Source organism: Anopheles gambiae, chromosome 2, assembly GCF_943734735.2.
Source record: "Anopheles gambiae chromosome 2, idAnoGambNW_F1_1, whole genome shotgun sequence".
In the NCBI taxonomy this organism is placed as follows: domain Eukaryota; kingdom Metazoa; phylum Arthropoda; class Insecta; order Diptera; family Culicidae; genus Anopheles; species Anopheles gambiae.
Window position 1 is genome coordinate 102,473,747 of NC_064601.1, and position 26,307 is coordinate 102,500,053.

At 44.7% G+C, this 26,307-nt stretch overlaps 1 protein-coding gene across 19 annotated transcripts in view; it reads left to right on the plus strand.

Annotated features, from left to right (window-relative positions):
• Positions 1-26,307, plus strand: part of LOC1277113 (collagen alpha-1(XVIII) chain) — a 195,670-nt gene that overhangs the window by 63,449 nt on the left and 105,914 nt on the right. Inside the window, exon 1 of one of the 19 annotated variants that reach the window (XM_061663414.1) lies at positions 5-3,698. The exons of 17 other annotated variants lie outside the window; for them this stretch is intronic. In XM_061663414.1, the coding sequence (XP_061519398.1) occupies positions 3,552-3,698 (147 nt within the window). In that variant the 5' untranslated portion in view covers positions 5-3,551. Of the gene's footprint in view, positions 1-4; positions 3,699-26,307 lie in introns of those variants that run through there. One more of the 19 variants, XM_061663415.1, reaches the window with a different exon arrangement.

Genomic DNA, 26,307 nt, shown 5'->3' on the forward strand with positions numbered 1-26,307 from the left:
AACGAGTTCAGTTTACTGGTGGCCCGCGATGAAGTTGCACGCACTTCAGCCGTGTTTCGTACCGTCGTCGTCGTCGTCGTCGTCGTCTTTACCGCCGCCGTCGTCGTTGTCGTTGTCGTCGTTACCGTTGGCCGTTGTCGATCGATTTCGGGTCGGTTGTGTCGTTCGCGAAACTACGTGCGCCCTGCACGGTATGCAATCCGTGCGTGGCGCAAAAACAACATATCGAGCCTGCGGCAGTGCCGGTGTGGTGTAGAAATTAAAGCCCAAATGGTGAAGAAATACAAGCGGGAATATACATAGATACATGTTGATGCGGCTAAATTAAGAGAATAGGGAAGAAACAGACCCCAGACCCCTTGTTTCGGGTCTTTCACTTCCACGCATCGCGTCCTCGACATATCCCTCACTCGCTCATATTCACGGTGTAAAGTGGCCATATCACAATCACGACCGAAAACATATCCACCGCGTTCCACTTGACATCCCCGGGCCGCCCGGACTGCCTCGGGGGTTTGGAAAATATTTTTGATAGTGTGCTATATACATAATATGCTCTGTGGTGTGTGCTTCTCGGGCTGCTACCGGGTCTGAAGACCGCACCGTCCTCAGACGCGCACCGTTACTGCCGGTGAGCAGATCAAACCGCTCCTCCCCCTTCGCAGAGCTCCCGGGGACGCGAGTGTGAGTGACTGTGTGTTGTTAAAGTCGTCAGCTAGTTACTGCCATCGCTGTGTTAATCCTTAAACGCGACATGTTGCGTAGTGCAATTTGAACCTGCTTCATCCTGTGAACATCCGTTTCCCTTCAGCACTCGGTGTGTGTGTGCTTGTGTGTGTGTGGTGAAAAGCACAGCAACAACAAATACGTGATAACAGCGCAAGCAAGGAAACATGCCGTTAAAGCTTCACCTTGCCCGTGCGTTCGTGAGAGGATTATATAATTACCATAATTGAATATAACACTTCTCGTATCCCGGTGTGAGTGTGTGTGTGTGTGAATGTTGTTAGCCGCTCGCGTACATCCTCCGACGCTGCTAATAGCACGCATAACAAGCCAAGAAGGAAGTCTAATGCTTCCCATATCCGCCCCACGTGTCCTTTGCGTGTTCTCCCACAAGCGCTCTCGTTTGACACAGAGGTAAAGCAAAATCAACCGAGAGAAGGAACGAGAGAGAGAAAGAAATACACAACACGTGAACGGTTAAGCTCGGTGTGTACCTCAAGTACTGCCGCATCTCTCATCCGGTGCTTGCTACTGGTTTTGGGTGCCGCGGAGGTCGCCCTTAACAACCAGCGCCAAGAGAGGGGGAGGAAAAACCACCCCTAAAGGCAAATCTGCTTCGACCGACTTGAACCTGCCAAAATCATGGTGGGTGTATGGTGCACGTGAGTGTGTGTCTGTGTACGGCACAACGTTTGCGTATAACGGCGGGCGCGCCTCCATTCGGGCAAAAAAGCGCGAACGAAAGAAAAAAAAGCCATCCAGACTTTCGGCCAACCCCGAAAGACGATAAAGGTGGCGCCACCGAGTGGGGGAGTGGGAGTGGGTGGAGGGGAAAGTGCGAAACGATGCTTCAGTGATTTATGATGCTCGCGTACGGTTGTGTTTTATTTTTAAGGACGCAAGCAAGCAAGCCAGGTGAGGGCCGGTGTCGCTTGACGCACCGAAACACGCGTGCAATAAACGCGTAGAAAACAAACGCCCAACAAACCGGGTAAAGGTCGGTTGTTGATTTTATGAAGCACTGGCAGCGTGTGACATTTGCCCGGTACACAACTGTTGTGTTGAATTGTGTTCAGCGGAAGGCTGTGGGTGCTGCTGCTGCCCATCCGTATTTGTTTTGCCCGAGGAGGCGAGCGCGCGGTGGTGCTGCGGTTAGTAGTGTGTAGGGAACGTCCTCTCTAAAACCGCACACACCGTTAAAGTGTACACTTTTTTTCCGTGTCCTTGGCGCCTTAACTGAAGCTGAACCCCTAGTTGTCGTTGCCGATTTTCCTTCCGCGCGTCGTGAGTGCGTTTTGAAAAGTGTGTTGAGTCGTCGCGCGCGTTTTCCGTTTTGTGTCGCGCGTTCGTTCGTTTGTTCGCGCGTTTTCGGAAGGGAAGGATATACCAGCTGCACACACCCACACATATAGTTAAAGCAACAAAGCGGGGGGAAATAATTCAGTGCCGCCAAAATCAATACGTTCTGTGATAAGGAAACAAGCTTCAAGCACCGGAAAAAAGATATATCAAAACTTCTACCCCCCAATCCGTTTTACATCGGTTAAGTTTTGCAAATCCGCTGTTAACTCCGTTGTTGCCCCGTTTTGGTCTTATTCGGCTCGTACCAACAAAAAAAAAACCCCCCGAAACAAACGTGTTGTGTTTGGAAACGTATTTTATGCTACAATCGTTACTTCAGAGCGTGTTACTTCAGTTCGGTTCGTGTGCCAGGCTTGAAGCTATCTTTGCAAAGAACCACTTAGCCTCTCTTAGCCCTATCTAAAGCGTTTTCCCAAGATAACACTGCGCTGGCAGGGGGCGGGAAAACATAATTAAGTAATCAGAACTAGCCGCTGACCGTGGCTTATCTTTCAAACGGAAAACAAGGGAAGGACCGCGCTCGACCCTCATCCAAGGAGGCGGCTGCCGTAAATCGCACAGTGTGTTGCGTGCACGGAAGCGGAATAATTTATACCACTCTCGCTGGCCAGCGTTCCACAGCCCCCGGTGCGCCGGTACGGTTAATTGTTTTACCCATCAAAAATACTACGCTGAATCAAGGACGGCGAAGAAGTAGCAGCAACAACAACAAAAAACACAGACGCAATCGCCACACTTTCACCGCGACAGCAAGCGACTTAAAGTTTATGACCGCCCAGCATGAAAGCTCATCAAAGCGTCGCGGATTGATGGCGTTGTTTGGCCGTTCAACGGGAGGTGCAATTGTCGCTTGCGGTGTAGTTTATGCGTGGCAGGTGTGAACAAACAAACAAATAAACTATCCACTGCAAGAACCAGTGGAAGAAAGAGCGTGGAAAGCGGCGGAGACGTGAACGAAAAATAAAGATAGGGGCAAATTCCATTGCTCTGTGTTTGCATCGTCGGTTTGGAAGAAAAGAAGCTCCACAAAAAAGGGAAAAGTAAAGGTGTCGCCTGTGAGTTGGTGAGCGTCACTTGAGAAGTGAAGTGTTGAATTTGTGTAACCTATAAATACGTAAAGAAGTGAAAAATATCGTTTGTTCGTCATATCAAAAAGCAACGAAAAATATCAAGTCAGAAATAGTTTATATCACATCGGAAAAGTGAATCATATCAGTGCTGAGTCAGCTGTGTTGATTTTAGTTGTTTTGGGGGAAGAAGCTGCCGATGGAAAGTTTAATTAGTGCACAAACCCTGCCCGTTGCCGATGTGTGACGGCCGCTCGGAAAGCACAAATTTAAATCAACCGTACCGCAATCAGTGGAACCATTGTGTTTTTGGAGGCTCCCGACCGTATACTAAACACATACACAGTAGCAGCCACCGATCCGTGCAGCTGAGCAGTTCTCTTCCGCCCAGCCAAGATGGCGATGGTAGTGTCGGGCCGGGCAAAGGCCGTCATTGCCGCCTTTGTGTGCTTCTTCCTGCTCGGCATCGTGCTGGTGACCGGCTCGACCAAGGGCTGGTTCGTGCCGATGCGTTACAACGAACGGGTCGCCGCCCGGGTACAGGTAAGCTAGCCCCAACCGCAACCGCACATCGATGTGCAGTGCAGGCAGACAAAACGGACGCGGCAGGGGGATAAGGTCGACCCGCGCACGACGTGTCCACGCGGTAACGGACCGTGTCGTCGGTGAGATTAAAGTGCACGGGAGAGCCGAGAGCATACCCCGAACCCGGAGGCTACGGGCTGGGCAGGATTTAATTAAAGCTCTTTTGAACGTGTGACCCAATGCGATGGTCTCGGGCGCAGGACTCGGGAAACAGTGAGATAACAAAGGTTTTAATTTTTGGGCTGCTCGCAGCACGGATCCTTTCCTGATCGCGTGAAGGTGGTGGTCAGGATCGCACCGGAAAAGATTAATTAGAGCGTGCTTCACGGTCGATGTAAGGCTTTGTCTGGTGCGATGTGTAATTAATCGTAATAACGTTCTTGCAACCTATAATGTAACAGGTTATGTAACGCTTCAGTCTACATCGAAAATGGTTCTAAACTGATAAAAGACCATACATTACATAATCTAATAGCAGTGCTTTTGTTCTTTAAATAGTTCAGCTTATTTGGAGGGTGTATTCAAAATGATCTATTTAGCGAGCATGGTCGGTAATGGCTTACAAAAGGGAAACCTTTCAGAAGCAATATAATTCACAATAATTTTACATAGTAATGCATAAACGGCTCCAATAGGATTCGAACAATAGGAATTTGTAAACAAAGTACAATTCATGGAAATTCATACTAAATTCCATCGAGTATCAATTTATCACATTAAGCAAAACTGAATTCTTCTGTGTGGATTTATTTCCTTTTGTAGGAGTACTTTATGTACCCTATAGTCTGTCGCTTAATTTACATCAGTGATCTGGGATGAAGGTTAAAGCTGTAGACGGAAGTCGTGATTATGGATGAGCACTTTATCACCTTGCATTGGGAGCTATGTTGGTACTTTTCTAACCTCATCTGAAGAGAGGAGATCCACAGAAATATTGTGTACAATGTCCTGAAATAAATGTTACCTACGTTATGAGGTTTCAGAGTAGAATCCTTGTGGTACAATCAAGGAGGTGAAGAAAACAGAATGCATAATTTACACTCTATTTGCAGGCATGTAAATGTCGCTTAAATCAACATTATCCCCAAAGAAATATTGAAATTTATGAAATTACCTTCTACCCCAAACACATTTTTGAGCAATTTTTGCAAGGCCTTTCCACCTTGTCGTTTCACCGCGATACAGCTCCAAAGGTCATTTAACGCACCATGGAGCGAATACAAACAATTGTACCACTAACTGGAATACCTAATTTGCCCCTGTTCTAATGTCCTACACAAATATTGAATACCAGAAAGCGCTCTTCCTTACGCTCATTGCTTCGCTTTCAATTTCTATGAATGTGCGTGTAAATGTGCGTGTGTGTGTGCGCGCGCTGGCTTTTCAAAATGTGCCTCAAATACTATTACTCTTGATGTTCGGTTCCCGGAACGTGCTGAAGCTTTCATTCGGCCGAGCAGGTGGGCAGGTCCAGTGGCCGCAATTTCCCGGGAAAAATAATTTTCAACTTTGTCCCTCATCTACTGGCGTGTCGTACACTGCGTGTCCGGGGACGAGCGTACGGGAGCACGGGGAAGCTAACTTTATCACTTTTTGGTTTAAAATTATGCTCTCCTTATCATGATGGGGCGCGCCGGTTTCGCTGGAATTCCACTCAGCATTACATTGAAATTGCAAAATTCTTCGCCACTCGGCCGACGGGGCCGAGATACACCACCCTTGAGGGATGGAGTGCGAAAGCTTGTTAACATTGGAACACTTTTCTGGAGTGAATTTCAAATTCCGAATATAATGCTTTTTTTTCTTCTTCTGGTGTGTAGAGTACCCCAGGAATACGCTTACAAAATGCAAGTCAAGCAGCAATTCAAACGAAATGAGTTTTGGTGCGAGATTGAGTTTATCTTTTTGACACCATCCTATGCGGCCCCGGGTCCTGTTGTGATTTGCTTCCTCACCTATCAAAGTTCAATAAATCAGACCATTCAGAATAATTTACGATCTTTCCACCAACTTCAGCCAACTCATGGTTGTCTGTGGTCTCTGTATCCACCTTCAGAACAGGCCCTCGAGACTGCTAATCATCCCCTAATTAACCTTTCCTTTCACGGCAAAGAGTGCGCCTGTCGGTTCCAATTCCTTATCGCTTTTAAAAGGAAACCCTTTTCCCGAAAGGCAGCGGGCCATGGCTCTCCTGTCGACTGATAAAACTGATGATTCATCCAGCGGTACGAGCTTCTTCGGCTCCCGGGCGAGGATCCGCCCTGTGGACCGATCAAGACAAGTCCTGCCCCGTGCCGGAGATGATATAATTTGATTTATATGCCATAACAAAATTATCCTTTTATCTTTAATTCAAACACACAAAAATCACCATTACCAGCACCAGACGACGACGGTTGGCTTGTCTGTGTCTGCTGCCTTTACATCCTGCGCCCAGCACAGCTTCCGTCGACTCGCGAAGGCGAAGCGCCCATTCGCACAGCGTTTGCGAATATCTAGCACGCTTTTGTACTGCCGTCTGGAACGGACACGGAGCAGAGGAACGCACCTAACAGCAGCTTCTGCTGCTGGTCAACCGTCTCTCGGCGCACAGCATGAAAGCTCCCGACCACCGTTGCGCTGTAATTGAAGAGATTCTAATATCAAAGAAATTTCCATCCATTTCTTCACCGTCCTTCATTCGCCGCCGGGACGGAATGCGCGCTAGCGAATCCTTTGATTAGGGATTCAAGTTGGATCAAGCATTCCGCCGCCGCTTTCCTCCTTCTTGGTCTGCTTGAAGCTGGGATGAAAAGGAAGGGATATGAACGCTTTGTGCGTTCTCGTGGTAGTTCCGTTTTAAGAAGCGGTCACAGCGCGATTGAAACGATTCGCTCCGCTCCTGCTGCCAATAGCAATCAAAGCGTGCCCTCCTGGAACGCGCTGAATACGGAGATAGTGAGGGCGAAAAGGGATAAAGGATAAGGGATCCGCTGAAGTAGTAGTGGCTTGATTCTGCTTTTAATTGAAATTATGTCCCTGGGGATGGGATGGAAGAATAGCATGTACCTTGATAAAGGAAATCATTATTTTGATATCATGACGGCTTGTTCAATAGAAAATCAGCACTAATCAATCGGGGAAAGGACTGTTGGTGCTGTATTGTATTGCAAATTGCATACTTCAAGGGGTATTTTCGAAGTCTTTCACCTCATTCTATTTATGTTCAATCCAATAATGTTGAACCAATTAAATCAATGAAACAATTTTCAAACTCGCAACTGGCAAATAAACTCTTTCGGCTAACCCCCCCCCCCCCCCCCCCACCCCATGGCATGCTTGTCAAACACATCTCAGGCGCAACTTTATCAATGTTTTGCAACACTAACTTTCTCTGCCCGCGGCACGGAACACAGCTCAGCTTCAATAGGCGTCACTGCACGGGACAACTGCCAGCAGGATCGCGCTGTGTTCACTTTGCCGGCTTAGGAGCGGTTGAAAAACTCGACAAAATATCGATTAATCTCATGCGCCATCCTTCCTTGCCTGCTGGCTGACCTACTGCAGGCTCTGCTGTCCATTTTCGATTACCGCACACCAGCAGCAGCAGCAGCAGGAACACACTACGACTGCCGGACTGCTCATCGGCAAACGGGCATTGGCAATTGCTGCTGAATTCTTCATACCACCCTGCTCTGCTTTGCTCGACAGCTCGCACCACGGTTTACGGTAAAATTGTGCTGCACTGAAAAGATCTGAACAGACGGTTGAGCAATACGCTCACGCACATTGTCCCGTTGTCTGGAATGTATCGTACTGCGGGTTGTTGTTGCCGCTTTTTTCCCCCCTCCCACTTATTCTTCACTGCCCTCTGGTAGTTGTGAAAGCTATTCGGAAATTGATTCATTGCAAACCATGCAACACGGACAACAATAATAACAATAGCCGTGCCCAAATCCGACCCACTTCGAATGCGTATAAAACGCCCCCCCCCCCCCTCCCCCCCACTCTAATGTTGATTTCATGGCTGGCGGAACTGCCGGAAGTTATCGAAAACGATCGCCATGTTTCGGGCGGGAAGGTCCTGTTCGGAAGGGACGAGGCTATGCACTGGACAAACGTTTGCTGCCGAAATCTGTGTGCTGCTGTGCGTTGCCACCGCGTTTGCCGTGAATTACTCATTCGGGGCGGGCTTTTAGACAAAATGAAAGCGCTTCCAATGAAAAGTGAACTGTTTCGAGTGTATTTGGGCGTGTTGATTTGTGCGTGGTTTGCGTACGGATATTTTTATTTTTTTTCCATTTATGCGAAGAAGCTGAAATCTAAAATGGTCAGTTTTCAATCGCGTAACGAGTGCCATTGGAACACTTTGCCATAAATTGAATTGCTTCCTGGAAGTATTTCAGTTTTGGTGCGTTTTATCTATTACCAGAAGGGTTTTAGTGGGAAAGGAAACCGTTAAGCTGTTAGCTTATCAAAGTAGATGGAAGTCAAAACAGCAATTTTGTTTATTACTTCAATAGTATGAGCTTAAAGGAAGTTGGTACAATAAAAGAAAGGTTAGCATTTGTTTAATCTTTGACATATGTTTATAAAGCTTATGTTTACAATATTATTTTACAGCTTAATTGGATGTCTCTTTCTGCAATCAAAATACGAAGCAATCGAGTGCTGTTGACGTCATCTTGATTCAAAGCGCCTGAGAGTATGCAATTTGAAAACATTTTTGTTGTAAAATGCCTCTGTGTGCATAAAGCTAGAGCAATTAGAGAAAGTGTCACAATCAAACGCTGTTCACTCCTTTGACAAAACATCCCGACAGCATAGTTTGCATATTTTCAGGCGTTTTAACTGCACAAATACATATTTAACATTATGTAAAAGCTACTTACCAGCAGTATAATCGAGGAAAATAAAGGCACTGTTACCAACAAAGCAACCCAAACAGTCCATGAAAGGAAGAAAACGAAATTGATTACCAGTTCTTAAAAAAAATACTTTACCATGTTAACCACAGCGAAACTCACACTAAGCGGAAAAGGACCCTGACGTCCTAAATCGACCCTTCGAACCCACATCCGCAGGGAACCACGGGGAGACACACTGAATTCGCCCACAAAAGTAAATAAAGCTCTTTCTGTTAAAGTTTTTAAATGAATCAAAATCGAAAAAATAAAGAATAAAACTTGCGTTGCTCCCCGGTGGCAACCGCAGCTTTTGCTGGGGAAAGTTTTCCCCTCCTCGTGTGCTTGTCTTTCCGGCAAATGAAAATTTCTGCACCAGCAACCGAAAAACCGCACGCAAAAAGGACACGCTCGATGGTGTCTGAATGGTTGCCTGTTCTTTGTGCACGTGAGTGTGTGTGTGTGTGTATGTGCGCACTAGTGTGTTTGGCTCGTTTCGGGCCTGTGAACGCCAAGTGTCTCTTTTGCGAATGACATATAACTCTCGTTCGTGCAAACTTGATCCATTTCCCTTGCTGCCACAACACGCTTCTGTGGAGATGGAACGAGGCGTGCGAGTGACCTTGGGTCAGTTTGAGTTTACGCTCTTTGGAGCGTCTTCTTCGTCGGGTACGCCGGGTTTCGGTGGACCAGCAGCCAGCCATCACCCTTCCCAGCTAACCGCTATTAAGGGTTGTGGTTGGGCAGCGTTTCGGCCTGGAAGAATCACCCAACCGTGCAGCGGAACGGAATTCTTTCGCAAAAGCAGTCCGACCGACCCAGAGCCCGGTCAAAATTGATTGTCTGACAGACAAAATCGCTGAAAGATGTTTCGTGGGATTGTGGTGGGCTCGGTTTGCTCGTGTTTTTTTTTTTTTTTTTTCTTGGAAAAACTGCGCGACGGATAAAGAAAGTTGAGTTAAAAAAAAGAAGCCTCAGAAGGACGCACTGTAAGGGAAAGTCAAGCACGCGGGTTTTAAATCGTTACGCTAGCTTTGCAGGGCGGACGATTGAAAGGATGCAATCGCTGGAAGGATTCTCGCTTCTCCCGGGGAACGGGTTTCCATCAAATTCAGCATCGCTGATGCGAACACTTTGCCGATTGAAATTGGGGGGGAAATTCCTAGGAAATTTCTCAAGGTTTCTTTCCCCATAGTTAAACCGGTTTCTGCTTTCAAATTTGGTTTACAAACCGCTTTAAAAGGGCTCGTTTTGCAAATTAACAGTAACCTCTATCGCTTAACTATTTCCGCGTACCCTCACGAGCGCTAATGTAGCAAATTTCCTTATCGTAATGTTTGCTCTCAAAAGTGAAGGACTACGAGCTGCTTTTAAAACGCACACACATGCACGAGTTCACAACCGAGCTATTGCTTTTCCACCGGAAATTGATTTACTTTCCTGCGGTACTCTTTTTTTTTTTGTTATCGAACATATGGATATTCAACTACGGAAGCCATCTACTTCTGCACTTTAGGGGCAGGATGGTAGCCTTGGAAAGAAGCTACCGGCCTAAGGCGAACGTAAAACCACCCTTAATACCAGCTCAACCTACTTTAGAGAAGGTCCCGGTACGGCAAACCCATCATCGGCCCCACCGAACGTAGCCCCGCTCGTCGCTGCGCCCTCCGCAGTGGAAAGCTACCCAAAACCGATCTAACCGCACCGGAAAACAAGAGACAGGGTGTAGACGGCAGTAAGGCGGAAGCAGGAAAACCGCTGCAAGCGTGTATGTATCTGTGTGTGTGTGTGTGGATCCGGAAAGCATAATGTCATCTGCTCAAATATTGACTGTCGCCCCAAACGAGCGCGGCAGGTTAGAAGGTTTCGATAATGGAGACCTATCGTAAATTGCTTGATAGGAAAAATGGCAAAGAAAACGTTGGCTTTTACCGTGGTCCTTTGGTGGATGGCGGTGTGTTTGGCACAGTGCGATAGCGATGAGTTGTTGTTAGGTGGTTGTTTTTCGTGCGGTTTTGTTTTCCTCATCAGGCGCGGAAATAACGTTTTTGTAGCAATTTCCGTACACAAAAGCACACACTCTGGGTGGAAAGTTAATCCGAAGGGCCGCGGGAGCGTTTAATGAACGTTTCAAGAAGAAAGTGTGGACCAAGTAAGAACAAGGGGAAGGTGGATTGATTTTCCAGAACGATCGTTCGTGTTTTCAATACAACTAATACGATGAGCTTACAAGAGGACCGACAAGAGCTTGTTCGTTTTATTGGCAATTATTGCACATTACATTATCCTGGTCATGGCGCCACCATTTTGTACACTAACGAGCTGCATTTACAGAGTTTTCCAGGGGTTCTCATAGTTGAGGGACACTTCCTTGACTCTTTCTTAAGGGAAGTGAACTTCATATGATGGAGGCTGGATTCCATGGCACCTTTTTCGGACATGTTACTTGGAAATTCCTATTGGATTTGTCCAACAAGGGTGCGATAGAGTCCAATTCTAATTACATTAAGTTCATTTCACGTAAGAAGCAGTCAATAAATTGTCCCACAGCTTTGAGAACTCTTGGAAAACCATGTATGTTAGTAAAAAGTGAAGAATCATATCACAAAGCTATTTTATGTATTGAATTCTACCAAATTCTTTTACAGCTTCCTACTAAAACCTTCCTTTATCCCTCCATAAAAAAAAAGATTCAATTATTTATCGCACATCAAATTCCGATCGTCCCGCAGCGCCCCGACGACTCATCCGTCTGCTCCAACCACTTTGGGGCTACGCAATTCTTTGCAAAAGTGCGATCCAAACAAGCGGCCCTCGGGAAAAACAATTTTATGAACTCAAGTTCCCCATTGAACGTGTGTGTGTGTGTGCGTATTTGTACATAAAAAAGCGAAAAATATTAGTCTCCACCACCATTTGTATGCCTACGGGAATAAAAAAAAGCGCTCCATATCCCTCCTCTCCCACCTCAGCAGGTACATTTATTGTCTTAGTTCTCGGGCACGCAAACTTCCACCGCCCCACACTCCTGCTGTTTCCTGCTGACCGATCGACCTGATAGAATGTGGTAGACGACGGATAGGGTGGTAAGTGGGGAGCCCCAAAATCTTGCTTCCGTTTTCTGTTTGCTAAAGCAAGCAAGCAAACAAAACAAAAACAGTAAAAAGCGCTCTCCGGTGGTGGTCGTTGTTGTTAGCGCGATGCGATGATGATGACGCGGACAGATTTCGACAGCATATAGAACACACCGTTTTGCTATCGCTTTACGCTTTTATTTGCTATGTTTTGGTGCTTTTATTTCCCATTTTCGTTGGCCTATGGTTTAGTTTTTCCACCCTCCCTCCCCCTGCCCTCATTCCGTGCCGTAGTGGCGTGGGGCGAGGTGTACAAACATTATTCAAGTCTTTATTTGGCGCGGCTAGTGAACGCGAACCAGTGCACATCGCGTGAAAAATGTATTTCCAGCTGATAAATCAGATTGTGTTGCGCGGGAGGCACTGTTTTTTTGTTGCATTCATTCTGCTATGAATTGGCGAGGAAAGTGCTTCCTCTACGGTCGGCAATTTGTGGCTAGCGTTGTGTTTTGGGTTTTTGGAAGCGAGTTAAAAAATAGGAAAATATTTTGGCAAATAAATTTCACCCCTAATGCCATTGTTGTTTTGGTTCGGGGTTTGGGGCCTTTTTTTCAATCGCAAATATAAGAGTTTGTTTTAAAACAAATATGGTTCATCGATTTTGAATTGTTGTGCTGAAATATCAACACCTTTAATGTATTAAACTAAGTCAGTATTGACAAAAGGCCTTCACTCGCTACTCGTTTTGGTAAAACCTGCACTAAACTTGCCCAAACAATAATGTCCTTTTATCCTTCCCTTACACCTCAACAATTTGATAGGAAAAGTCACTTTCCCGCTGCTGATCATCAGTAAAACGCCCCATTTAATGCTACCTTATCTGGTTGTGGCTTTTTCCCCTCCTAGTCTTTCTTCCCCAGGTGCTTTGCTCTGTTTTCCGCATGGCACTTGGATCAATTTAGTCAACCCATCCATAGGGACGGAGCCTAAACCGTACTGAACCCGTAAGCATTTACGGGTCAAACGCTATGCTTGTTGCGCCATTGTCGCACCCTTCATTCGCCTCTCGCCACTCGGACTGCTTTCCATAATGTTTGTAAAAGCAGATATTGTTGATCCATAAAGGGGGGGGAGGTAGTCAACTCCAACTTCTGCTGGAAAAATCGGCCGAACAGAACAAAAGAGTAACAATGGCTGACGATGGGGCGTCCTAGGTGTCCGGGGAGATTGGTTCCATCCAACGACAGAGAGGGCGTTTGATAAAAAGAATGAAAAACCCAACAGTGTTGCGCTTGGAGCGTTGAAGGCCAATCTTTATCGCTGATGGTTGAATCCTTTCACTCGTGTCAATGTAGTGTGAAGGTGATTGTTTTTTTTTTTGTGTTTGCGTCTCTTCCTGTATGATATGATAAGAACATTTCACTTGTTTATGACGGTGGGTAGTGTATGACAGTCTGATATCATTGACGTGTAATGTAACAGTGTTAAAACTATTACATCCAGTGATTAAAACTATTATGAAATACAGTTCGCCAGCCATTTTTACCCAGAAAAAATCAACTTTAAAGTCATTTACGCTGTTTAATCTCATTGCAAATGTATATCCAAATTTACGCGGTTTAAAACAGCACTTTAAAGTATTATTACACTCTCCATTTTGTCTTTTCCCACTAATTGACCTCCATTAAGCGTTGGAATCCGTCTTGCCATTTAAGCAAATAATGGGCTAAATGCTTTAATTACACTCAATCATCCAGCAATAAAGCACAACCGGTTGCCTTAACCCCATTTGGCCATTTGCGCAAAGAAAAATGATTTATTTTTGATGAGAAAATTGGTTTAATCGCAGGCCAGCTTAACCGGCCGCATCGTTGCTGTTGTTGTGTTGTTCTTTTTTTAATTCTTTTACAACACCCAGTCACACAAACACACAATCCAATTTGTCACCGTTGACTGTCCATTCGCGCGACCGGCCAGTTCATGGATGAAATATTCACTAAAGCTACACACCCACACCCACTCACAGTACACACAAACAAAGGTCTGGTCCACAAACTACACACAGTGCCCGTGTACCTCTGCACCGATCGACGACCATGACGATGACGAAACGGGTCAGGTCGCGATGACGTTTATGTTGCAGCTTTTATGCAAATACCATACGCCACCGCACGTGTGTGCGTAAGGGGGGAAGACCGTCAGTCGGTTTTATGACGCTTTAATGTGCGACAAACCTGGACCCCCTTGCTGGGGTGAACTTGTGCAGCGAGGGCGTGCGTGCGTGCACCTGTGTGTGTGTCTGATTCAAATGCGGGAGGTTATGTGTTTTTATTGCCGCACGATTATTGCTGAATAATTTATTCCTTCCTGTGTTTGCATTCCGCCTTGCCGGTGACCCCATTCCGTGATTTTTGACATTCATTAATTGCACCCAGTTCTAAACTAATTTTTCCCATTTCCCACGGAATGTGCATGTGAGCATGTGCCCTTTCACACTATTTAGGATTATTTTTAGCCAACTCTTTACACCATTACGGGTGTGGTCACGTAATATGTGGTGCTTTTGGTTGGCAGAATGGAGGGGTGGTGAAAAAAAAATGGAAAACAATTATTTATTCTTGTCGCTTTGGACTTTGGCCCCCCTTTCCCACGCGTGCCACAGTTTCGCGGACGTTATTTCCGATTTTCCGGGTAGAAAAATGGGGGAAACGGAAGTTGAGCCAGCGGGAAGCGTTTTTCCCTCCACCGTCAGCATTCGACTAACAAATAACGGAGTGTTTAATGGAATTCAAGCACTCGGGCGAAGGATGTAAGAAAGTGGGGAAAAAATAGATTTTATGCTAATACACATCCTTTCTTCTCCATTCCCTTCCCGTTCTCCGTTTCTGTCTGTTACTTGTTCATAGGATGTGCTCGCACCGCCACACATTACGTCAATCGTGGTTTTCTTGCACTCCATTTTGTGTTGCTCCTAAGCCAAGGATCTGAGGTGGAAAACCAATTTTCTCACGCTACCATTTTTCCCCGAACGCAAAGGAAACACACAAGCCAAAAGGCACAAAAACAATCCATGTTATACCCGTCTGTGCTAATGAGCTTGAGAATGTAATTCCTTCTGTGGTGTGTGTGTGTGTGTGTGTGTGTGTTTTTTGCAGTTGTTTCGTTTATGTTATACTGTTATTATTGTCGGTTAAGGGTTGTTGATGTGTGAGCTTTTTTTTTTGTTTGTGTTTTATGCCCATGTTTCTTTCCATGATTGAGCCTACGAATTGTAGTGCTAATTGGGTAAGGATCCGAAACAGTAAAGGGAGTGAGAAAAAAAAACGGACCCACAATTCGCACATTACTGAATGAGGGCGGTTTGTTTGTTTGATGACATTATTTCCCCCAATTATAGGGCAATTTCAAGACGACGACAACGACGGACTTTTGCCTCCCAACTCCTTTCTTTCGATCGTTCGGCCATTGTTTTCTGCGCGGTGCGACCGTATACTTAACCAAAACCCATTAAAGAAAACGACACACACACACACAGCACACAGCGTGCCACCCAACTGGCCCATTCTTCGCGCAAATAATACCCCAGAATGGCACCGGACTTTGTGTGCTTAAGCTTCTCCCGGCCGGCAAACTTTTTGCTCCGTTCGAGCGCAAAATATTGAATCTTACCAACAACAAAAAACGGACGAAACGGAATAAGTGGCAGTATTTGGCAGCAGCAGCAGCAGGAGGTCCTTAAAAGGAAGCCTTGCTCCACAGGGGTCGATTGGCCGGGGTCCGGTCCAGAATGGAACAAAGCACCCGGGGGAAGTTGAAAAATCTCACCACCCTCTGCCCCCTGGTTTGGTTGGCTTAATTTTTCTTGATGTTTTGTTTTGCGCGTTGTTTTGGAGAAAATTCTCCCGAACCCGCGAAACCTTTCTGACACTTCCCAGTACGCTGGGCTTTTCCGCAGGTCCCGCCCGGGTCTCCAACCCGTCTCCGTCCATCTCGCTAACCAGTGGCGAGGTGTAGCAGTTTACGGTAATAAATAATTTTCACTTCACAAGTCGTTCACCGCCCCCCCTGTTGTGCCGCGTTTTTCCTCCCTTTCCGTGGGAGGGGTGACAATGGATGGGGGAAAACAAACCGAAAATGGTTCGAGCTCGAGGCTGTGACATTGTATGAATTGGGGGGGTGGAAAATCACAATCGATGGTTTGGTCGGTGGGAAATGGTGGGAAAGCAACAACAGTCCCTGCCCCAATCGCCCTCTCCGCATCTGTACTCTACAGCAGCAAAGGGCAACGAGTCGCAGTTGGCGGGAATCGATGTCATTTTGGTACGGTACTACTTGGAAAATGATGCCATTTAAGCCACCCACCCGTCGTTTGTTTTGTAAAGTGAAAATTATTATTTTAAAGCTTCGGTGATAAATTAATGTGCTGCTGTGTTTTCCCGCTAACCAGCTTCTCCTTCGCTTCCCTGTACAAACAGAGATGAACAATACCGCGACTTTTGTACCAGTGTGAGTAGAGCGTATGAAATAAACTCAATGAAAGCTTTGGAGACAATCCTTTTTTATTTGATGGAACATATAGGATAAATGTACCTATAGTGGTGGTAGTACCAATAGTGGTGGTATTTCACTAAAATGCGGTTCATACGGCAAATTAAAAGCAATTAAGTTATTTACGTTAGTGTGAAATGTTCTTTAGCTTTTTACAAAGGGTTTAAAAGTTAAATGGGGCCATTCCGTTACTTAGTGACCGAAAAATCCATTATTTTGTGAAATGTGTCAACATTTTTCCAAAATCCTTAGGATTTCATAACGAAACTCATATTTCTGTTAACGTTCTAAATGACCATATAACCACGCAATTACTAGTTTTTCAACATAACTGTTATGAAATGTTATTGTTTTACTAAAATTATTTGCCTTTTGACCATATTTATGCATTTTTAAGTGTTTTTTACCATAGTGCCATTATAGGTACACAAAACAGGCATGTTCCTATAGAGGTTATAGTTATAAAATCAATAAAAAACAGGTCGTTTTAGATTTTTTCGAGGATATTTTTGACATGTCGTACTGTTTTCACTAAAATAAGCAACAAAATGAGTTTTATGTAGGTAATTTACCAAAAACAGGCCAAAATTCGCTTATATGGCTGAATGAAAAATTGACTTCAAATCAAGCACACTCTGCCGGGTGTAGGTTGACGACAGGTGTGATGCAGTACTTTAGTGAATAGTTTCATCAAGCAAATTTATACATTTTTTTACGATCAAATTACGCAAGAAACCAACATTATGGCAGTAATCGTTGCTATTCATACGAAAACAGCTTCGAAACTAAGTTTCATTAATATTATACACCGTTTTTTATGCATCTTTGTTTAGGTACAACGAAGAAGTCACAAAAATTTGTATTTTTTTGAAAATTTGATGTATTTCATGGTAAAAATGGTTGTGATTGCGAAGATAAAACATATTACAATTGCTATGTGTTAAAATATTCAGAAAATGTCTTTCTGACACTTTAAATCCATTAAAACACATCGGTACCACTACAAATTGCACCACTATTGGTACATTTACCCTAATTGAATGTTGTTGAGGGGCAAACCGGTCGAAGTAGCATTGGTTTATTGTATCTAGTGGAAAATCATCACAACACCCGGTCATGATGGAGCAAATAAAGTAAAGATAGATTTTTTAAAATAAAATTACAAACTGGGCTGCTCCTTTTCAATGAAAAGCAAAATGACAGCAATCGCTCTTGCAGGAAAGTGTCCGCCGGATTCGCTGCTGCTTTCCATCCATCAACCTTCACCGGTTCTTGGAACAACAGCACTTCGCCGAACACTGGAGTGCTGGTGCTGGTCAATGCGACAAAAGACTTGAAGAAATAGTTAGCGAACCTTAATCTTGTCTCGCTGTCGATTTATCGTTTTGTCTTTCGCCCGTTGCCACTGCTTCGCTGTATGTTTGCGTTGTTTAGCTTTCTTTTTCGGGGAAGCGGTCCGATGGAAACAAAACCGATAAACTCACTTCGACTGAACGTTACTGTCGTTTTCGAGTAGACACTTCATCAGCGGAGGGATGATTCTGCTTCTTGCTCGGAGAAAGCTTCACAGATCGGCGAGTGTTCGGAGTGGTAAGACCGCGAGCAAGACAATAATATCCGCACCGAGGGGATGTTTGCTAAATCCAAGCAATTGTTTCATAAATGTTGTCCCTTGCTACACACAAAACGAAAAGATTGAGTGGGAGAGATTGTTTCTTGGTCGGTCAAGTGCTTTCTTTGTGTACAAAATGAAACAATATTATTTTTTTCTACAATTAAAAGAGCATTTGAAGAGCTTTCCTGCTTAAGCACGGGGTGGTTGAATGGTGATCGGTCAAGTAGTTACGTTGCCAATAATAGTTCCGTGCTTAGCCGGAAAATTCGGTGCCATCTTACAAGCGTTCAATAGGGTGGAAAACAAAGCCCAGAATAGCTCATAAAAATTTAATTATTTTTAAGTTAAGTTTATGAATCTCTTACAATACATTAGTCTGCGTACACAATGATTAACGACTTGACGACGAGATGTATATTATAGACTTAAAATGAAATGAAAGCCATTTCTATTTTTTGCTAAATCTCTTGGCTTTGTTTTTTGTTTTACACAGTTTCAGAGAAATTATCTTAAAATTTTGGTTTTTTCTTCTTCGTTTTTGTTAGCTGTGCATGCTGTTGCGATGAAGTATTGTATTGCATACTATTTTAAAACATTAATATGATGGAACGCTGCTGTCATGTTTTCTCCACTGACATTGACTGAAATGTCTGTTTCCTGAGTTGAACCACCAAGAAGGTCAATAGTTAATAAAAATAAAAATCTTTTGCTTCCCTTCAAAAAGTATATTTTAAATTAATCAGCTAAATTGACTGCTTGTGCTCAACAATGCCACAATAAAATAAAACCATACAATGGGAAAGGCAATGCACTCGACAGTTCATTCAGACAGAACCAACCACTGCTATATCCACAGATCCTTATTGCTTTGTTGATGCGATAAAGCTCTTCAGCAGCACACACACACACACACACATGTACGTTCGGTAAAGAGGAAAAACCACCATCCCATTGAAAGCCCTCGCTCAAAACTGGCAGCGAAGCAAAACCCCGCCAGCGATACAATCTGTTTCACAGTTTTGTGCCAGTAATAATTCCTCTTTCCTTCCTTCCGTCTCTTCTTGCTTCTAATGCTCCTCTTTCCCCCCCTTTTCTGCCAACTCCAAACGATTCGCTTTGATGTTTGTCTTTTGCCGAGCTTTAATCAGTTGCCGATGGCAATGAAGAAGGGGCTCCAAACGACACCGTGACGACCGAAAACAACAACCCCTCGACAACCGGTTGACAGTAGGGCGGGCAGGGGAAGTGAGTTTAAACCGAACGCCAGACCTGACATAATTATCTTTCTTCAAACGTCGTGGCAGGTGTGGAACGGGGAAGCCAAAACAGGAGCAGTTGCGTTGCTCCCTCATCAACCTCCTTGGTTGGGACGTCAACAACCAATTTCGAAAAAAAGAAAAACATGTGTTCCGCGCGAGGACGGGTCAAAGCAATGCTCCCAGGACAATAGCGTACGCCGCCAATCTTCGGGCACAGTAAATCATGCTCCGCAGCCACACCACAGTGCGCCACTGTGACACCATTGAGCTGCGTTTTTTTTTTTGCTCCTTTTCTTTGCGACATTTCTTTTGAAATAAAAATGGCGGCGGGAGTGCGGCCGGGCCGGGTACGATACGAAAACTGAACTGGTGGCTGCAACCGGAAGGTATGACATGAAACACTCCAAAACCGGCCTGTGTGTCATGATTGTTGTCTGCAGCGTTGACAGTTTCCATTTGTACATCCTGCCGCCGCTCGACTCTCTCAATCGGACTCTTTCGCCCGTTCACTCACTGTATCGTCTCTAGCAGCGTTTTTTTCTGTTGTTGCTGCTCCCAAGTGTCCCGGGAACTTGTCTCAAGTTCCGGGCGGGTTCTTTCATCTTTTAGCTTCTTTCGGGACCTAACCCGGTGGTGGTGTGGTCCCTGTTGCTTTTCGGGCTGCAAACGCGTCGAAAGACCTCCGTCAAATGTGTCGCTTCCGGAAAAGCAGCCGGGACACGGTGGGTGGTGCTTACGGTGGTGCACAAATACACAATTTCTCGCCCCCCAAAACGCTCCCCAGCAGCTGCGGCAGAAAGGGAAAGGCAGTGTGCTGTTTTGCCATCTAGCCAACCCCCGCCACTCGCTTCGGCAATCTGTTTTCCCGACAGTCGAACAAATAACCGGTGTTTTCCGGTTCCGGCAAATGCTGTACTTCTTGCAGCGGCAGCGGCAGAGCAAGCTCCCAGGAACCGAATCCGAAAAGAGTGTACCGTACGTACCGCCACCACCACGGGGTTTTTGTTTTCCCAGTGCACACAGACGCTCCACGCTGTGCTCGACAGTTTGTTCACGCGCGGCAAAGCGCACACCCGGGTGGGGGCGTACCCCCTGCTGCGAGCCCGGGCAACTTCGCTAAACTGCACTTTGCACCCAGGTGCAGTGATTTGCGCTGCAAAGCTGCAAACATGTTCGATCATTACGCCGTCGCGTCGGTTGCGCAGCGGCCACGGGTTTTAAGCTTCCGTGGGGAGGTTGTTTTCTTTCTTTCTTCTGTTCATGCAACGAATCACCGGTAAGCTTTTGGAACAGGGTTTTTGATGCACTGGGAAATAGTGGTTTCTCTTCGCCAGAAACGTTACTGCCGCTGGAACAACTTACAACAAGCTCTAAATTGTTTCGCGGAAATGGTCGTTTTTGAATAGACGAACACACAGTGTACGCGCGACTGAGCAACAACTTTGTACATTGCTCATTAACCGGACTGTATGCGAGTATGGTTTTCGGTTCTTAGGAATATTTGAAAATTACAACTTCAACCTGCATCAGTAGCCTTTAATTGTTTTGCTTATTATGGCTGAGCATTGGAGCGATTGAAACTATTGAAGTTCTGGTACACAGATGAGAGCACGCTTTTCAGAGTGTTGAATCAAAGCAGAAAACCATTGCTAGTGTGGTTCAAATGTCATTCCAACTGTTTTACAGAATACAACTCATAACCTCTGCACTGCGCCATAGCAACTCACTCGTTTGCTACTATTATGATTCAAGTCATGCATTATCCATGATGATTTGATAGTTATTAAATTGAACTGGCCGATTGTGTCTACTAACTTGCGGGATTAAAATCACTCACTGATATAGTTTATTTATTTTGGCCATCTTACTGTTCACTAAACGATAAAAGACTTAATGACTATTCATCTATGAGATCTAAAACCGTTTAACAACCCGTTATCTGAAATAAAATAACTGCACACAATCAAGCAAATGGCATGATCAGTTCACTATATAAATTTAATTATTTTACATAAGCTCTCTAACATGTCTAGTGCCTTATCAATTACTTTATATTCTCACCTATTGATCGATTGTTCGAGCCTTCGGTCCCATGACATAGCCTCATTACTGTAAGAACATAATCTAAAAGTTCTTCCTCAATACAGCGACCTCATGGCTCAATCTGACTGACTCTTATTGTTCTGAGAAACTCAACTTTAATGATAACGTGTTCAAATTGTGTTTCTGTCTCAGTTTGAATGCTAAAATTAACATCTCACAGATGTTATTATGAATAGTTGGTAGAGCTATTGGATGAAAAATTACTAAAGTTATTACACTAGTAATAAGAATAGCTACAATCAAATATATGTAACATTTTCACATGGTTCATCGCCTCGCATTACCATGCACAACTGTGTAAGCCGATCTTAATCTTTCTTCTACTCCGCATCGCACTAAGCAGCAAAGAATGCCTCCCCTGAATAATCCCTGTTTTATTGTAACTATTAAGCCACCCACATCCATCAAACATGAAAGAGACCCGCACGTCTAAGCTTTATTTCACCTTCACCGGTATCTGCCTTTGTGACGGTTAGCTTCTAACCATTTTCCCCACCATGGAGAAAATCGATCAAATCTGAAAAGGAAGGCACTAGCTCACACGCATATAGCCCACGGGATGCTCGCCCACAAAAACGCAACCGCACAGAAAACGCGTCACAATTCCCTCAGGCGAGACCGACCAAACACTCACAATTCACTAATGCCTACTTTTGTAGCTTGCCAGCACTCCCCCCACCCCTCCATCGCAACCCTCCGAATCTGTGGCTGTGTAAATCCTTTAAGAAAACTTCCTTCATCATTCGCATGATTCCGCGGTTCTGATGCCGTCCCGAACGAACGGGAGAGCGAACGAACGACGCCGTTCCGCGTCATGCAAATTGCACATCATTTATTCAGCCTGCGAGCAGCGTACCCTTGCCCCACGCGTGCCGGAAACCGACGAAGCAAAGGTAGGCTTTTCACCAGCTTCCAGCTCATTCGGCATTCGAGTGCTCAGTCGGTGCAAATTATAAGCGAAAGTTAAATTGCGCTTCCACGTTTACCGCGCACAGCAGACCTCGCAGAGCGTTCTTCAGTTTGCGGTGCATCGTTCAGTTTGCGGGGTTTTCTTTTTTTAAGTATATGGAAAACCACCAGAAAAAAAAACAACGCAAAAATTGGTTTCTTTTTTCTCCCCTTTTCCGTTGTGTGCTCCTTGGAACATCAATTTTCCATCACGCTTTCCGGTGGTTTTGCTTTTCTGCTTTCCTACAGCGGAATAGTCGCTAGCCGGATTTTGAGTCGGTGTCCAGGTGGCAGAACGGGCCATCTTTTCTTTCGCACCGTTCTCCATCCGGATGTGGGTCTCAATTGCCAAATCGAATGTTGATCTCAGTTTTTTTTTCGAAAGACGCTAGCTTCTCCTTTGGCGTTGGGCAATGGGAAGTCGCAATGGGAAACCACAAATCTTCTTACATATTTCATCGATATTATGCGATACCTTTCTCGCTCTCTTTCGCTCTTCCGTTCATCCGTGAACGGACCTGCTTCCCAGGTGACGCTCTGCTAACGACACCGCAGATCGTTCATGTTGATGCCGCATTTTTAGCACACTACCACACACACACACACCAAACACATGGGATATGGTTTCGTGGATCGATCCGCACGCGGTCTGTGGGGTGGGACAAATTTGTGCCAACTCACCAAAGAAATACACTCATGCACACATACAGGAAGAGAATGACTTTTCTTCATCGTGCCCATCGAACTGCTGTTGGTTGTTAGGAATGGGACACGTCCAATTCGATCGATGTGGAAACGATGAGTGGTTGGGGCTGTTCCTGGCTGTTGGTTCTTTCCTTTTAGAAACATCTCATCCACACTGCAGGAAGTAAATGAAACTTTGGTAGGAAACTTTCACAGCACGCCACATATATGAGAAAGCTGCAGGGGTTAGTGAGCGATTGATGAATGTGTCAACAAGGGTAGCATTCTGTTTGCAAAGGTGAGGAAAAGTTTTATTTGCTTAGTATTTATGAATGAAAGTTTGACAAGCGCTACTTTGGTAATACATTTAGTAGCTTTCAGAACGCCATCTAGTGGGAAAACATAGAAGTACCGTAATGTAATTTATGTTTATAAATAGATTTTCCTCCATTTTTTGTGCTTACAATTTTGAATAAATTTCTCAGAATTCCAATGAATTATCTTATGTGGATATCACATCCTGAAGTACACCAAGCACAAACTCAGCAACCAACTCTTGAACTAAGCTTTTCTTTACGTTCACGAGAGAACTTTCAAACCAAACGATAACTTCAGCATACTACTTCCCCAGCCCATCACCTCTCCTGTCTCCTTAGCATGAAACAATCGCAGCACCGACCGTGTTGACTAAAGTTTTGCGTAAATCTTCAAAAGAGATTAGATACAGCTCAATACGTTCGTTTGCTGATTTGGCTTTTCCGGCATCTGGCATCGGGTCTACGACTGCCGAACCAAAGAAAAAACGGCACTGTGACTTTCGCAGTGAAATACATCCACCGAAGAACCGAACAGAGAGTTCAAGACCAAGAAGTTGCCCGTTGGAGTTGAGCTTTTGGTTGAACGAGTTTTTAAAATTTTCCAAAAACTCTGGGTGTGTATGCTTCTTGTGCGCTTGTTTCGTGCTCTTGTTTGAAGATTCCTACCGTAGTAGCTGACTGTTGTAAGCGCTAGGACTGAGCGTACAGCTTTGTGGAAGTAAAAAAAAAGCCTACACACCCACACCAGAGAAAAGGTGTGTGCGTGTGTGTAGGCACCAAACTTTTCTGCACTTTGAAATGTTTCCGAATCGAAAGTTTGCGCTGCAGGCAAAGGCCGCGCTTGAAAATTAACTTGCCTGCTGTAGGTGGCACGGTATGGAAATAAAGCAACCCGAAATGGAGATTCTTTCGGTATTTGAAATGTTGATTTCTTGCTACTTTTCATTCTGCTGTTGTGTTTTGTGTTAGTCTTTTTGCCCTTCATTCTGCTACTCCGGTGCAATGTGTTGAATAATCTTTAACATTCGTACGCCCAAAAACCTCTCAGAAAGCCAACATTCAACATTCCGTGGGGCTGCGAGAACATCAACAGCATCGAGTATGGTTAGCGAGACATGAAACACAAGCTCAACAAACCATTGCTTCAAATCTTCTTCGAGAGAAGATTAAACGATGGCAAAATTCTTCGACCGGAAAAACAAACTTGCTCGCTTACTTCCGAAATACTTTCGTGGGCGTTGCGAGAGGAAGAGCAAACGAGAGTGAGAGTTTTCATCACTCTTTGATCACATTTCCCACTCGGTGGCTACACAAGTTGCTTGGCTTCAGCTTTGTAGGCCCTGCATATTGTATTTTAATATTTAATGAAGAAATTAGCTACGCGAGCCCATTACCCAAACGAAATCAACACTTGCTGCTCTTGCCCTCTTGCCTAGGACTTCACGAGGACGAGAAAAGTCTGAAGAAAGATGAATGAACAAAAAAAACATCACTCATACATCTCTCTCTTCCTTCCCAAGGCTGCTGCTGGTGCTACAAATTATAATTCCCTGTTCAGTTTTTTGTTTTGGTTGCTGTAATTTCCTACTTGTACGTAAAGCCCCCAGCAAAGCAAGCGGCCGTTAATCCTTGTTGATTTATTTTTGTTCCATATTTATGACACCATTTGCCTTCATCAGCTCTCATGCCACCGAACGGCCGGGTCAGTCAGTTTGGTCAATAGTTTGCTGAAAGTTGGGCAGATACGTTTTTCCTTCTTCTGGTTTATTTCTTGTATTTACCTCTCGTATTCTTGCAGACGCTTAGTATTTTTCGTTCCGTTTTTTTTTTGCTTACACCAACTTGTTAATTACGTTTGAATGAGCTATTTAGTGAGAGTAAAAGTAGTTCTGCTTCGCCTCGGTTAGTGAACTTGTACGGGTCAACTTTTTATCAACGCGTTAATAGCTTTATTTGAATGCATACATTAATTAAATGCATAAATAAGCTTTTCCCAACCGAGACAAAATGTTGCAATACTTCCATCAGCCAGTCATAAAAAAAGAATCAATGTACGAACTCTCGAAGCTGTTCCTATTTTATTTCCATTTGTTTCTATTTAAAATGCTAAAATATTCAAAAACTGACGATCCTTTTGACTGCAAGTTGACCTCTGTTTTGAAGATCTCGCTGTAAAACCTTCGAAAAGCGAAACAACCTCCACAGCGTTCATTAGACATGCATCGTGTGCAACTTCAATCCCATCGTACAGCGCTACCCGGCACGTGTAATAAGATCACAAGTCGCACGAACAAGCCTTCAAGCATCGTAGGCTGCGGGTAAAGGATTACTAACGAACGGAAAATTCCTCCGAAAAGCCTTCGAGCTTGTCAACTCAATCTCGAAGCGATGCCGGGGAACGCTGAAGAGCTGTGTAAGAGGAGTACGTAACGACGGCATTAAAACCGTGATGAAAATGTGATTAAATGTAAAGCACTTTAACCAACCGTCGAGGAAAGCATTCGCGATGTCTCGGTGTTGCCTTTTTTTCTCTCTCTCTCTCTATCTCTCTCTCGCTTTGCGAGTATTGGAATAGAAATCAGCAAACCTTTCCACTGCATGCGCAATAATGTTGCACAGTTCAAGCAGTTTGTCTGTGTGTGTATCAAAACGTATAACTAACACTGCAAAGAAAAGCAGGAAATTCAAATGTTTACACTATCAACTACCGGGGATGGCAAAAAAGCTCGATGCATGGGAAAAACGGTATCCACGTAGAAAAACCGGACATTGTATCGTTCGTGAGAAGTTCTGTTGGACGAGCCGCCGCTGTTCGTTGGAAATTGATAACCGTTGATAAGCCGACATTCCACCCAGCAGTGACGTAGGGAAGTGGAAAAAAGTAATATTGTGTTTGGCGAGAAGAGATTAATCTCGTACCTTCCGAGATCCCCGCTTCCGCGCGTTTGCTGTATCGTTTAGTCGGGGCGAAGCTTTGCCTCTTGGAGCACAGTGTAGCCAGAGAAGCAAAGTGTTTTTGTCGCTTATCATCGTCGTTCTACGTAACGCTTCGTTTATATCGTTTCGTCAAGTTTCGCGTGCGACAAAACAAAGCAGACTAACGCTTCCATTAAATTACTGTGCAAAGTTGATGCCA